The sequence below is a fragment of the Podarcis raffonei genome, chromosome 6, assembly GCF_027172205.1.
Source record: "Podarcis raffonei isolate rPodRaf1 chromosome 6, rPodRaf1.pri, whole genome shotgun sequence".
In the NCBI taxonomy this organism is placed as follows: domain Eukaryota; kingdom Metazoa; phylum Chordata; class Lepidosauria; order Squamata; family Lacertidae; genus Podarcis; species Podarcis raffonei.
Window position 1 is genome coordinate 44,450,091 of NC_070607.1, and position 13,210 is coordinate 44,463,300.

Here is a 13,210-nt window from a genome sequence, read left to right on the forward strand (position 1 = left end):
TGGTTGCTTTCTAAAAATGGTTTGGCATGAGATCCCACAGATTTTAACCACCTCCATTCCTTTCAGCACCCCATTTGGCTCATCACTTGGGCATCGTCTTCTCGGTATGGTGACAATGACAAGTGAGCATATTTCATCTGGAATTTGAACTGAGAGGGTTCCCCGCTGTTCATTAACTTGGCACTAATGCTGGGAGCAGAATTTGACATAAGCAAGTTACCCTGACTTCCAGGGATGGCTGCTGTTTCATAGGCATGCAATATTATGATTTGATGACATCATATTTCACATGTCAAATCAATATTAACGTTTGTAGGTCAATTTTATTTATTTTTTTATTATCTGTAAAGCCAGAGTAACTTTAAAATAACCAAAATCAGAAGAATACCTCATTTGCCGCCAACCTGAAGACAACGCTGCTTCCTTTCACTCTCCACGGGATGAACCCGCCTCGAGCAAGGAGAGGCTGCCGCCGCCGCCTGGCATCTCTCATAGTTGGTTTTGGCTTTCCCAGGAGGAAGAGGAGCAACTCCCGCTTCCCAGAAGTGCGCAAATGCACGCCGCCTCCTCCACGGCATCTTCACTGAAGGAAAACGGCGGAGGGATGGAGTTTCTTCTCCAGAGTTTCCGGCGTCTTTGGCTTGGCTTGGCGCGGAGCGAGGGCGGGAGGGGAATAACAACCTCTCGCCCGATCCTGCGTGGCAGCAGGTTGTTGAGGCGACCTGGGAGCTCCTCGCAGCCAGGTGGGCCAGGCCAGAGGCGAGGCAAGGCGCGCGGCCTCTCTCCCTCGGGGGTCTCTCCTGCCTCGAAGAAGGGGCTGCAGCTCGCTCACGCCGGGCAAGGGGCGGAGGGGAAAGTCCCGCACACACCAGAAGGGCGAAGCCCGCGGAGGAAAGGCCGGCAAAGCCCGCGGAGGAAACCCAATATATAAAATCGGCGAAGGCGCGGAAATTTAAAAATGTTTGGACAGGAAGAGCAGGGGAAAAGAAACCGTCAAGGGGAGGGACGGGGGGAAAGTAACGGTCCAGAGGCTGCCTCTTCTCCTCCCCTTCGGCCGCTCGGCTTCTGGACACGGGTCGCGGGTGGGCCCCGTCTTCTGCCCTCGCGCCACCGGCCACACGACCACCGCCCGCCGCCGGCAGATTCGCTCCAGGAGGCGCGAGAGGAGGGAAGGAGGCGCACGGCGGCGGGCGCGTAGGCCATGTGAACACCGACATTTTGAGCGCCTTGCCTCTGGGCCAGAGCGGCTCTTGGGGAAAGAAGCCGGCCTGCCAAGATGGGGTGGGATCCTGCCCCCCACCCGCTTACAAAAAAACAAACAAACGGATTTATTAAGCGGGATGCAGGTTTCAGGAGCGCCATAGGCGGGCAACTGTTGGCTGTTATTCCTGCGCCATACCTGGGACGAGGAGCAGCCTGGTGGAACCGCTAAAATTACGCACGTCTCCTTTGCGAGCGGAGAGCACCCAGTAAGGGCGAGGGGTGTGGATTTGTTCAAATGCTTGGGAAGCTGCACGTTTTCAGTTTTGTGATCGAGCAGCGCGCCGTTGCCAAGCCTGTCAGGAACCTGGACATGAACTTTATATGCCACCCGGGCAGCTTTATTATGCGCGCTTACACCCCGTGGGATCTAAGGGCTGCTAGGTGTGCTGAATGTGCATTGGATCGCTGCCCGTTTTACCGGAGCATGCCATGTATTGACTCCCACGCACACTCACACCCAGCCTTAATCGCTCCAGATTTCACTTGCACCTCCATCCTTTTATTTAGAAGCAAGTGGCGTTGCTTTCAGCTGAACCTGCTCCCACTAAGTCAGCTTCCCCTAATCCTAAACACACTTTCTTGGCAGACAATCTTGTCGAAATAAATGCCACTTACTTCCTAAGGCTAAGCCATAGGACTTTTCTGACCTCATTTGCTCTCCCATGGAAGGAAGTTCTGCGGAAATCTATTGGTCCTGTTTGTAAACGCTTTTCCTGATGGTGCTTTCTTGAAAGTAAGTTTAATGGAAACTTTTGCTAGTTACTTTCCAAGACTACAGGAGTTATCTTGTAGCAGGCACACGCTATAGTGCGTGCACGCACACACCCCTCCGCCCAGCGCATCGCAGCCAATTGACATTTTCTTCATCCCTATCTGTATTATTAGACTGTTTATTAAACATTAACTCCAAGACATATGTATTCGTATTCGATTTCAGTGTGTGTGTGTGTGTGTCGGATATTTGGTTCCAAGGATCAGCACGCTAAAATAAGCACCTCTTGGGCCACGATCCTGCGCGTACTCTAATGGGGAGTGAGTGCAATTGAAAGGAGGCTTGCTTGCGAAATAGGCTTCAGCTTGCTTACTTGGCAAAACGCGCTCTTAAAATAATAGTGTTCATGGTATTGAGGATCGTTGCCACTCACCCTTCAGCAGTGCGCTTGGGTTCGTAGCTTAAGACTGCAATCCTATACACACTTGTCTTTACGTAAGCCTCACTAAACTCAAGGGGACTTACTTCTGAGTAGTCATGGGAAGAACTGGGCTGTAAAGCACTTTTTTAAAAGCCTAACATCTTCAATTGCTTTTGCAATATTTTATAAAGGTCGGTTAGGTCTGTCCTCATGACTAAATCCACATTCTTTGCTTTTAGACGGGCAATATCCAGGGCAAGAGTTCTTGTCGGCTAAAAATAATGCTGAAACTTTGGGGTTTTATTGCTTGTTTGAAAATGAATGTTCCTGTTCTTCTGGCCTTACAGCCCTGGCACCGTAAAACTCATTTCTGAAACCACGCTGAGTTCATAACTTTTCTTTTGCGCGAATAATGCAAAGCAATGACAAAGTTGACTATATTTTGTGTCTCCCCGTGTGTTTTGTTTTTGAACCCATTAGTCAACCCCTGTCGCTTGTTAAAAGGCCTGTCACTATATATACCACCAGCTTCGAATATTAATAGTTTAGCTTTTTGGATAACCAAAGCTAAAACCTTTAAAGCTCATTAAGCTGGTACAACTGCATGCTTAACCGACCAGAACTCACTCACTCTTTTTTTAAAATCAGATTCTTTATCAAATGGCAAGTCCAGGGTTAGCGTTTGGCTTCTGGTTTGCTTTTAAATGGCCACAGTTTGATTTCACAAGAAAAAGAGACCATTCAGTAAAGGATATGATTGGGTTAAATTCTGGCTTGCAGTAAAGGTCGCTGTTTTTATTAGCGGTGGAACTCGCTGTTTTTTAATCTGACCCTTCTGAAACCTCGGTTCAGTGCAGAATAAGCTCGTGCAGTTCAGATAAGACACTCATTTCAGCAGAAAACAAAACTGTCCGGAGCCACTTCTAAAACTCTTTTTTTAAAAAAAATGGGGAAGGGGGCAAATCTTATCAATTTCTCAAGCCTAATATTACAGTTTCGCAGACAGGGAAGAGACACCGAGCTGGCTATGTTTCGCTCTTGGAAGTAGCAACCCAAAATCTTGAATTAAAACACTTCCACATTCCCCCATGTTTATGACAATCACATCCTTCAATGTGTCCTTTCGTTCACAGGGCCACACACCCCGTCCTGCGATATGTCCGATTTATTTGTTTAAAAAGAAGTTATTTGCTGAACACGATGAAAATAAAAACAGATATGCTCCAAACTTCGCAACACATTGAGGCTTTTAATCAGAAAGCAGTATCAGAAGTGAGAGCATTTTAAATATGTGATAAAACTCTTATAGATTTTGTAGTTTATTCCTATGCAAAATAAATGTTTTTAACACCCTTCCTTTTTTTCTACTGGAAAGCTTAAAAACCAGAACTCAAACTGTCCATTTTAAATCACTTCCCCCCTTCTCATTTTTGCTTTTAAAATATGTTTTAAATCCTTCAGCTTTTATTCAATATAATGACGTTTAAGATGATTCATTGACTTTCTAAAAGCAGGCTTTGACCTCGGTTTTCAAATCTTAACCCATAACAAGACATTCTTGTTCTGGCTTCATTATGTGAGAACAAATGGAACTATCTGGAGTAAATGGTGTTCAACCAAACAAGACTCGTTCTTGGAGCACTCCCCAAAAGGCAGTAAACACAAGTTAATCTTATGAATTAATCTCCATATTGCAAGGTCAGTTTTCGAAACTGCTGTGTTTGTGGTCATAATATCATTTTGTGAAAAGCAAATTGGTAAAACCTTATTCATGTGAAATTCAGCGAGGGGAAAACTGATCTTTATAAACAAACCTATAAAAAGCAAATACTTTTTTCCTGATGAATTTCTGAACCTTCGACATTAAAACAAACACCCAGACACGTTTTGCTTCTCTCCCTCCCCTGCCCCAGCACAGACACACTCTGTTAACCCACTAAACCTCAATCCTAAACACGTTTACTCTGAAGTAAATCCCAATGATTTCAACATCACTTTCTTCAAATCAAGGCTGCAATCCAGGATTTGGCCCCATTGAACTCAGTGGGACTTCCTTCTGAATACACACATATAGGATTGCACTGCAAATGGTTTAGGATGGCAGCCACAATCGCAAGAAATACAAAATTAAAAGCTTTTGTTAGTGTCACCATCTAGTTAAGTATCTAGATGTATCTAAACACAACCAAAGTTCTTATTCCCCTCCCTCTTACTTCCCCCTTTTGGGCAAAGAAGCCCTTTTCACATCATGTCACACACTCCTTCATGTGTTTTTTTCATATTCTTTTAACTTTTGTTAGGCAAGATGATATTCAGGGGAGGGGAGGAGAAATCACAGTAAACTTTCAAAGATCTTTAAAAGAAGAAGAAAGAGGAAAGTCATCTGCAAACATAAAGAAGGTCCTTATGCAAGTTGTGTTGGCAGGGGAGGTTGTTTTTTTTTTTAAGGGACGGAATAAACCGAGTAAAAAAAGAATTAAGAGAGACAGAGGCACAGAGCGAGAGAGAGACAGAAAGAGAGAGAGAAAGCCACCGGCTGTCAGGCTGGTTTTATTCTCCCGCCTTTGAGAAAAGCTGCTGCTACTGGCGTGATATTTCTTCTTCTTCCAGAGAAAGAAAGAAAATCACCCCCACGTCTGCAATGGAAAGAGACCTACAATATTTACTGGTGTGGTTTGGTTAAGATGGAGAGACGGGACAGGGGGAGAAGGGGCGGGAGAGGGTGGGCAGGGAAGGCAGAAGCTCTCCCTCCTTCTGCCGGAGTCCGAGCGAGCCAGGCGCGGCCAGGGGCTTCAGTCCCCGCTGCCGTCGGCGCCCTCCGTCCGCCCGCTGCCTCCTGCGCGGCCCTCCAGCAGCTTGGCGACGGCGCTCCTCCTGTAGAGCTGAGCCAGGTCGTAGGCGGTGTCGCCCTTCCTGTTGCGGTGCCCCACGCGGCTGGCCGTGCGCTCCAGAAGGAAGGCCACGACGGGCAGGTGGCCCTCCTGCGCGGCCAAGTGCAAGGGCAGGTTGCCCTCGGCGTCCTCCACGTTCACGTTCGCATTGAACTCCAGCAAAGTCTGCAGCGTGTCCAGGAAGCCCGCGCGCGCCGCGTCGTGCAAGACGGCGAAGCCGGTGCGGTCCTTCAGGTCCGGGTCGGCGCCCCGCCGAAGCAGCTGCCGAGCGATCTCCGGGTTGCCCAGCTTCATCACCTGGCGGGAGAAGGCGGGAAAGACAAGGGGGAGGGAAACAAAAGCACACGACTGAGTTGAGTTCACACGTTACGCGAGCGTGTACCTCACCATAGCACCCTAGGGCGTCCTTACCTCAGAGAACCGTCGCTTGACCTGGGTCGGAGAACCCAGCCTATCGATTTGTATTTCACTGGGTCGAGGGCTCGGGGGGGGGGGCGCACCTAACGATTATCCTCTGCTTTCCCTACACCTTGAATACAAGCATTTCGGTGGAAGAAGGTGGCGCCAGCTGCTATCTTTTTCAAGCTCCCCTGACTGCTCCGTCCTCAGGGTTCCGCTGCCTCCCTTCCTAAGGGATGCCATCCCGCCCCAGCCCGCTTTTAACAGCCAGGTGACAAAGGCAGAGGCTCAGGTCTTTTCCCAGGCAGGTGATGGAGAAGTTCCACCTGCCCAGTGACCATTGCCCCTCAGAATTCCTGTGCTGGGAGGGGAAAAAACAAAATTAAAGGAGAAAATTCTACTGAGGCGATGGGGGGATATTCCTTCCTCTTAGGGTTACGAAGGATTCAATACCCCAGAAGAGTCGCGAGGGAGGGTATCTGACGCAGAACAGGGATTAATTGAAGTGGCAGACCTACTTAAAACGTGCGGGTGTGTGTTTCTTGGCAACATGCTGACATGATTTCGACCGAGGATCCTGAGGGCGGAGGGCGAAAACGTTCAGGGAACCTCCGTCTGTTTTCCCCGCCAATTTGATTCCCCTCAGCCCCTGCGCGCTGACCTCAGCCTTGGGGAGCCGGTCCCACTGAAACCCAAGGGGTTTTATACCCTAGACGCGTTTCCTCGAGTGAAATAACGAGGTCTTGAGATAAAACTGTTTCCCATCTTGATACTTCGTCCTCATGATGAGGTGGGGCGGACAAAGCGTCTGTTTAGCAGTTGGTTTATTGTAATTAAAAAAAAAACCCCAAACATCCCACCACGGTCGGGAGTCACGTAAGCATTCAATAATCCCACTCTTCCCACCCACCCCCTTGTTAACCTTCAAGTGCGATTTAGTCATATCAGAACAGATGATATCAGAAGTCAAAGGCACATAAGCAGGTTGAGATAATACATTGAACTGCACTGACTTGTTGGTAGAAATGCAAGCTTTGGGGCATTTACTTTAGATGTGTTTCTTGCGGGGGGGGGGGAGACCATGACACACGGAAATAAAAAAACGGAGTCAGACCCAAAAGGAAACTCTGTCAGACTGAGCCAGGGAAAGGAGAAAACTTCAGTAAAGGTGAAAGTCAGTTCCAATGATGAGATGAGAGGGCTGGAATAGTACTAGGAACAGAGCTCTTCTGGTCCTGCCTTGGCAGTGAGCTACAACACAACCCTATTAGGTCTATATTTTAGACTAAAAAGTTTGTTTTTGTTTTTTTAAAAAAAGATGACACATGAATAATTGAGAACAGCAGGTGTGCCACACCTGTTGACAGTGCACCCTCATGAATGTCTTTACTCAGAAGAGTCTTCTACTGAATTCAGTTAGCCTTAATGTCAAGTAAGAGTGCATAAGAAGATCACAATCTTAGTTTCATTTGGTATCTCTATAATCGCAGGAATGCAAATGAACACACATCCTGGTTTCCTCTAATAATTGGAAAGGGACAAACATATTCCTCAAATTCTTAGGCTTTGTTTGAATGGAAAAGTTTTCAAAGGTTGTTGGCTTCCCTAAAGGTCCCCCCCTTTTTTTTTTACTTTTTGTGAAAGCACTCCAACTGCCACTAAAAGGATGGCTCTGATGATTCAGCATCATTCCTACTGCTTCCTGCTAAGGCAAAGGTAGTCTGATATTGCCTTTATAAAATAAATAATTTTAAAAATTGAAATATGGAACCTGCATAATATTTTTCAGCACAGGAGCCGGTCTGCCTCGTTCAGAGAGACCCTCAGGCATTCTGAATCTTCACAATGACTGGGGGGGGGGGAATTGCAGTCAGTTCTTTTGTAATATCACACACTGAAGGTTATGTTTCGGTCAAGTTCTTTTCTTTTTGGAACAGCCAGTTTTGAAGCATGATGTGTTCCTTATTTGCTTTCAATTCTACCCCCCACCCCCAGCTCTGTTCTACCCACTCTTCTCGAAAGGAATAGCTATCTGTCTGTCTGCCTATCTGCTCCATACAATTTTCTACTGCAATGAATTTTGCCTTCCACTCTTTGCATAAACAAGGGAGAACACTTACAGTAAACAAAACTGGAAAGAGCTGTAAAAATAAGTATGCCCAAACTTAGTTGAGGTGGGTGGGGAAGTGAGAGCCAGACAATACAACAGCAGTAAGTGGGAATGGCATCTACAATGTGGAATATTGACTAGGCGATACCTGCATGCTTTGCTGTATAGCATCTGACTTCTCTCAGGCAGGTCTGGGCTGCAAATAGCCCGGAGGACTGCTAAGTCTTCTGGAAATTAATAGTAATGTTAAGTATTTGCAAAACACTCAGCAAGGTGAGTGGCTTCCCAACACCTCCAACACAACAGGTACTCCCAAAACATTTTAAACTCTCACTCAGCAGGGCCTTATGACACCTTGTGCAATTTGAGGTAAGGAAAGCAGGATCAGGATGTGGAACGAGTTTCATTTAGTATACCATTTCAGATGTGCAGGTTGCTGATGTAGTATTGTTTTGACAAGGGAAGGGGACAGATACGAAAGAAAAGGCCTAGGAGGGAAAACCTGACCTTGGCCAAATCTAAAAGAGAGAGAGGCCTGCTTTAAAACATGCAAATTCAAAATGCAGAAGGTGAGGAAGGAGAAAAGGTCAGAGAAAATAATGGCGAAATGCTGTCTGGATGAGCTAGAGGACCAAAGCCAAAGTGTGTTTTCACTTTCTTTGGTATAATATAGAGTAAGCAATATTGGGGACTGTGTTGACTATCAACTTTCTCAAATTCTATCATCCACCCACTAGTTTTCTCTGGATTATACATACTGAAAATAAGCAGTCAGCCCCTTCTATGTTTAGCTTTTATTCTAGAGGAGTGTGTGCGTTTGTGTGTGTGCACATTTGGTAGCGTGCGTCAAATCCTTGTTTACGATGAAGGAGCAATAAAAAGTCGGTGTTGGAAAAGATACACGGGCAGCCAAGAGAGTTCCCTGATCCATCTCTGCCTAGAAAATACACCCCTGTAATTATTGTTAAAAATGGCAAAATGTGCCATTCAATTGTTGTGATCTGCTTCTGCAACAACTCGTTGGTTCTTCACTTAGAAGAGAAATTGGAGATCCATTTTAGAGGCAGAAACCTACACACACACACACACACACACACACACACTGCTTTACTCAACAACCTCCCGGCCCTGTGGGCCTTGAAGCTTTCCTATTTGTAGGTCGGTAGAAGAAAAAGAGCCTAGAAAACCTCTGGGCATTGTCATCGCTCTCAGAAAAGGAAATAATTTAAGGATTATTGAAAGGAATTGTAAAGGGGGGGGGGGAGATAGCTCACAGGCAGGGTTATTATTATTTTTTAACTCCCTTACAAAAGGGGGCTTCTGTTTCTCTCTCTCTCTCTTTTTAGCACCCACCAACATATGAGACATGTGGATCACCTTTTTGTAGTTTAAAGCACAAATCCCTTTTCTTTGAGAAGCCTAATCAGTAGTCCCAACTGCACTCTTGATCCTCTGCCTGGCACAAAAAAAACACACCAAAAAAACCCAGTCGCAGGCTTTCACCTACGTTTCCACATCTCTTGCGTGACTGTCCCCCCCCCCACTTTTCTTTCCCTCGTGCATTGTAACACTTTCAGCACCGTTATACGATGTTCTTAAAAGAAAACATCTTTCAGCGGGTCCAGGGTTTTAGGAACTGGAAGGGCTCCAGCTGCCGCCTCCAAATCTAAACAGTGGAAATGGGTGTATACAAGGATGGTACCTACGGCAAGGAAATCTTCGCCGCGTAGCGATCCACCAAAACACTTTTAAAAATAATAATCCAGGGCACTGTCTTTCCAGAGATTCAGATCGCCCAACTATTTTAATGTACATCTTAGCTATGCAGTGCAGATAGTAAACTTGGGGGGGGGGGGTAGCGATCACCGCGGGGAGAGAGAGAAAGAGAGCAGGAGAGTGAAGCCCCAAACTGACCTCGCTCCCATCAGCAAGAGAGCAGCCCCGCTTTTAGAAAGCTAAACACATAATCGGGATTTCAAAGAATAGAAAGGAGGTGTTTACCGACCTGCAGTGAAAGACGACCTAGCCCGGATGGTTTCGTTCCCTCCCCCTCCCCCCTCCGCCACTTGCTTCCCTGCCCCAGAAAAAGGGTTGTTTTTCTTTTTTTAAAAAAATCGAATTAACGTGTGGACGAGTTAGTCTACAGAGATTTTTTTAAAAGCATTACTGACCAGTTTTACTTAAAGTACGTCACTTTAGGGAGTTGGAGCCGCTAAAGTTATAAAATATGGCAACCAACTCGCTTTTTAAAAAATGCTGGGTGTTTTTTTTTTCCTCCCCTCTTAAAAACGGTTCGCGTCCCCGTCAAACCAGTTCACCTAGTGGCGAAAGATTGCCTCTGTCCGTCTGGATACCAACCTGCAGCGCAGTCCTCCCAAATCCATTTTGTGCATTGACGTTTACATTATTTTCCAACAATTTTTTAAGTTGCGCTAGGTCCCCTCTGGCAGCTGCGGACGCCAACTCATTCGCAAAAGGTTCGGCCATTCCTTGCGGACGATCGGCAGCGAGCAGATGACTTGCGCTTGCAATTTTTATTGTTATTATTATTATTACTATCGCTCTTTTTAGCCGGGCATGGCATCGGAAACTGACAGAAGGAGTGGGGATGTTAATCTTCTGGAGTAGACCTTGTAGTAAATACTCGTAAAGAAGCTCCTTGCCAAAAGCCCGCCCCTTGGGTTCACACGTGACGCACACTGCTGCAGCTCCGCTTGAAAAGCAGATCTCTGCACCTCTAACACGCACAACGCTCCCCCCCTCCTGGAGGACCTTGGCCAGTGGGAAATAAATTGATATGTACCCTTGCAGCCAGTGTAGTACGCGGCCAGAGAAACACGGCCGCGCTAAGCCAAACGTGCGAGGAGAAGCAGAGAAGGTGAAGAACAAGGTGGAGGCGGGGAGGGAAGGAGGGAAGCGGAGATGGGGGGAAAAGGAAAGGACTCACCGTTCTTTCCAGCGGGGACGCCCGAGATCCGACGCGCGCTCCTTTCCGCCGAAGAACCTCCCCTTGTAGTCTCGCGGGGGTCGCACAAACCAGCCCCCAGGACCTTCCTTTCCTCCAAGCAGCGGCAGCGAAGGAGTTAACCGCAGCCGGAGCTGCCAGATCGGCTGCCCTCCCTCCCTGCCTCCCTTCCCCGAGGTTGCTGGAAGCGCAGGAGTCCCCCCGCTCCACGCCACCCGACCAAGGGCGACGGGGGCTCCGTGGACACGGCGGCGGCATGCTTCGGGCGGAGCTCGGCAGTCGCCAGCGATCTCCAGCCTGTGCACAGGCGCGCGCGGGAGAGGAGTCGCCGCCGTTTCTCTGGAGCGTCCGCGCCTCTCTCCTGGCGTCGCTTTGCTGCTGGTTTCCCCGCCTTCATTCAACAGCGGGCGGCAGCGAGGGAGAGAGAGGTGCCGGGGGGGGGCGGCGGTTCAGGAGCTGCCGCCGCTTCTTTGACAGGAGCCTTTGCCTCGCATAGCTCTAGAAAAGGCTGCGGAGAGGCAAAGGCAGCTTCCTGCAAAAAGCGCCTGCCGGGGTCGCCACTCTTCGCCCGGCTCTTTGCAAGCAAGCAGCCCCCTCTGCAGGAGCCCTTCGCCGGTCGCAGCCCTGGGAAGCCGGCTCTTCCTCTTGCTGCTGCTGCTTCCCCGCTTCTCGGTCTCCTTCTTCTTTCTTCTTCTTCTTCTTCTTCTTCTTCTTCTTCTTCTTCTTCTTCTTCTTCTTCTTCTTCTTCTTCTTCCTCTTTCTCTTTCTCTCTCTCTCTCTCTCTCTCTCTCTCTCTTTCCTCACCCCCCCCCCGCATCAGCTTTTTTTGAAAAGGAAAAACATTTGAGCGCTCTTTGACTTGAAACACCCGCCCACATTCTAACGGCAGAGATTTAAGGAGGCGCCAGCGAGTTGCCGGCAAAAGCAGGAAGGCCTTGCGCGGGAGGGCGAGTCCCGCCGAGGGCGCCTCCCACTCGCCTCTTTCCCCCGATGCTGTTGGCGGGCAGCAGCAGGCCTCCCTGTCCCGCGTCGCCGGACGGACGGACGGGGCCCTGCCTGCTCTCGCGGAGGGCCTGGGGCTCGAATGAACTTATGCCGCGCACTTGAAAGGAAATCGCGCGCGCCCCCCAAGCACAAGCTGGCGCGCGCGTGCCCATTTTCTCGCTGCTTTGCCTTTGCTGCATCTACCTTTCGTACCGATCCCAAACCCCACTCCCGCCCAAGCCCCTGTCATCTCCAGGGCTCCCTATAGGGTTTTGACGTCACCGAAGAGCTCTTCTCTAGCCCTAGATACAAGCCAAGCCGCCAAAACGATGCAAGCACGCTTTTTTTTTTAAACTCTCTCTCTGTCTTAAACTTGCAAGGATTTTTTGCCAGATCAGCGCAGAGAAGTGTAAAGGAGGCGGGCCAAAAGTTAAGGCTACGTGTAGTGAGTGTGCCCTCCGCGCCACAATCTTATTTTTTTCCTACCCGCGCCGCGAAGCAAAATAGCTAATCTCTCCTCGAAGATTCCTTTCCTTTTCCACAGCCCCCCACCCACCCCTTGCCACCCGGGAATAGTGACATCAGACCGGTAGAAAGGTAGCTAAAGGAGGCGATCTGCAGGTTTTCTCTCGCTGGGTCTCCGTTACTAAGGAGACGGTCCAGACAAGGTCACGTTGAAGGGTCAATGTCAGATTGCTCCGACTGTAGCAAACGAAAAAACGTTCACTTCTCTCTCTCTCTCTCTCTCTCTCTCTCTCTCTCTCTCTCTCTCTCTCTCTCTCTCTCTCCCACCCCACCCCGTTGCCCTCCCGCCAGACTTGTGTCTACTGCTGCACCTTGGAGAAAATGGAAAGCGGGTTTGTCAGCATTGGTGCTTATTTCCAATGCAGGAACGAGAAAGAGAGGCGCCCTGGTGTACAAGACAGAAGGCAGTAGGGCAAAAAGGGTTTAGATGCCCCTCATATAGGTGGATTGAAATGTATTCTAAACATTATGAGGCGTGGGAGCTGCACCAAACCTAAGTGAGCTGCGGAATCAAGAAGTGAATTCAACATGTCCTTTTAAAATAAGTAAGAAACAGAATCCAGGAATGAACTCCAGACAGGTTGTCCTCTCTGAAAGGTAGGTTGACTCAAAAGTGCTAAGTAAGTCCAAATCAGGGACTCCCAACCGTTTTTGGGCCTGGGGTACATTTGGAAACCTATAATGTAAGCACCACAAAATACCCAGAAACACACATCACAGGTATAAGTAACACCAACACACCCGAAAATGAAGCACAGACAAAATAAGGAGACGGCACAACTGAAACGGGCAAAACCAAGCACTGTTAAAAAAATAACCCTCAAAGAAACCAGCTCCCCACCAAAGGAAAGAAAAAGCAGGCAACAGCCACAAACAGCAGGTAAAACATGCCCACATGGGACCTAGAGCTAGAGGCCTTCTAGGGAAAGGAAGGAGAGGA

The 13,210-nt window shown here is 48.4% G+C and overlaps 1 protein-coding gene across 2 annotated transcripts; it reads right to left on the reverse strand.

Moving 5' to 3' along the window:
- Positions 1-3,625: 3,625 nt before the first annotated feature.
- CDKN2C (cyclin dependent kinase inhibitor 2C) lies at positions 3,626-11,462 on the reverse strand. 2 transcript variants are annotated; one of them, XM_053392480.1, is made up of 2 exons: positions 10,744-11,462; positions 3,626-5,584 (listed from the first exon to the last, which is right to left on the reverse strand). In XM_053392480.1, exons 1-2 carry the CDS (start codon positions 11,017-11,019, stop codon positions 5,189-5,191), a joined length of 672 nt encoding a protein of 223 aa, XP_053248455.1. In that variant the 5' UTR covers positions 11,020-11,462; the 3' UTR covers positions 3,626-5,188. The 2 variants fall into 2 exon arrangements, with proteins under 2 accessions (XP_053248455.1, XP_053248456.1); XM_053392481.1 differs by lacking the exon at positions 10,744-11,462 and adding an exon at positions 10,155-10,721.
- Between the last annotated feature and the right edge of the window lie 1,748 nt (positions 11,463-13,210).

What these genes read in the sequence shown, in the direction of transcription:
- CDKN2C (XM_053392480.1), bottom strand. Translation starts at nt 11,019, where the DNA reads ATGCCGCCGCCGTGTCCACGGAGCCCCCGTCGCCCTTGGTCGGGTGGC. An exon ending in CGTCCCCGCTGGAAAGAACG is followed by an intron (nt 5,585 to 10,743) that starts GTGAGTCCTTTC and finishes TTCTCCCGCCAG; the next exon opens with GTGATGAAGCTGGGCAACCC.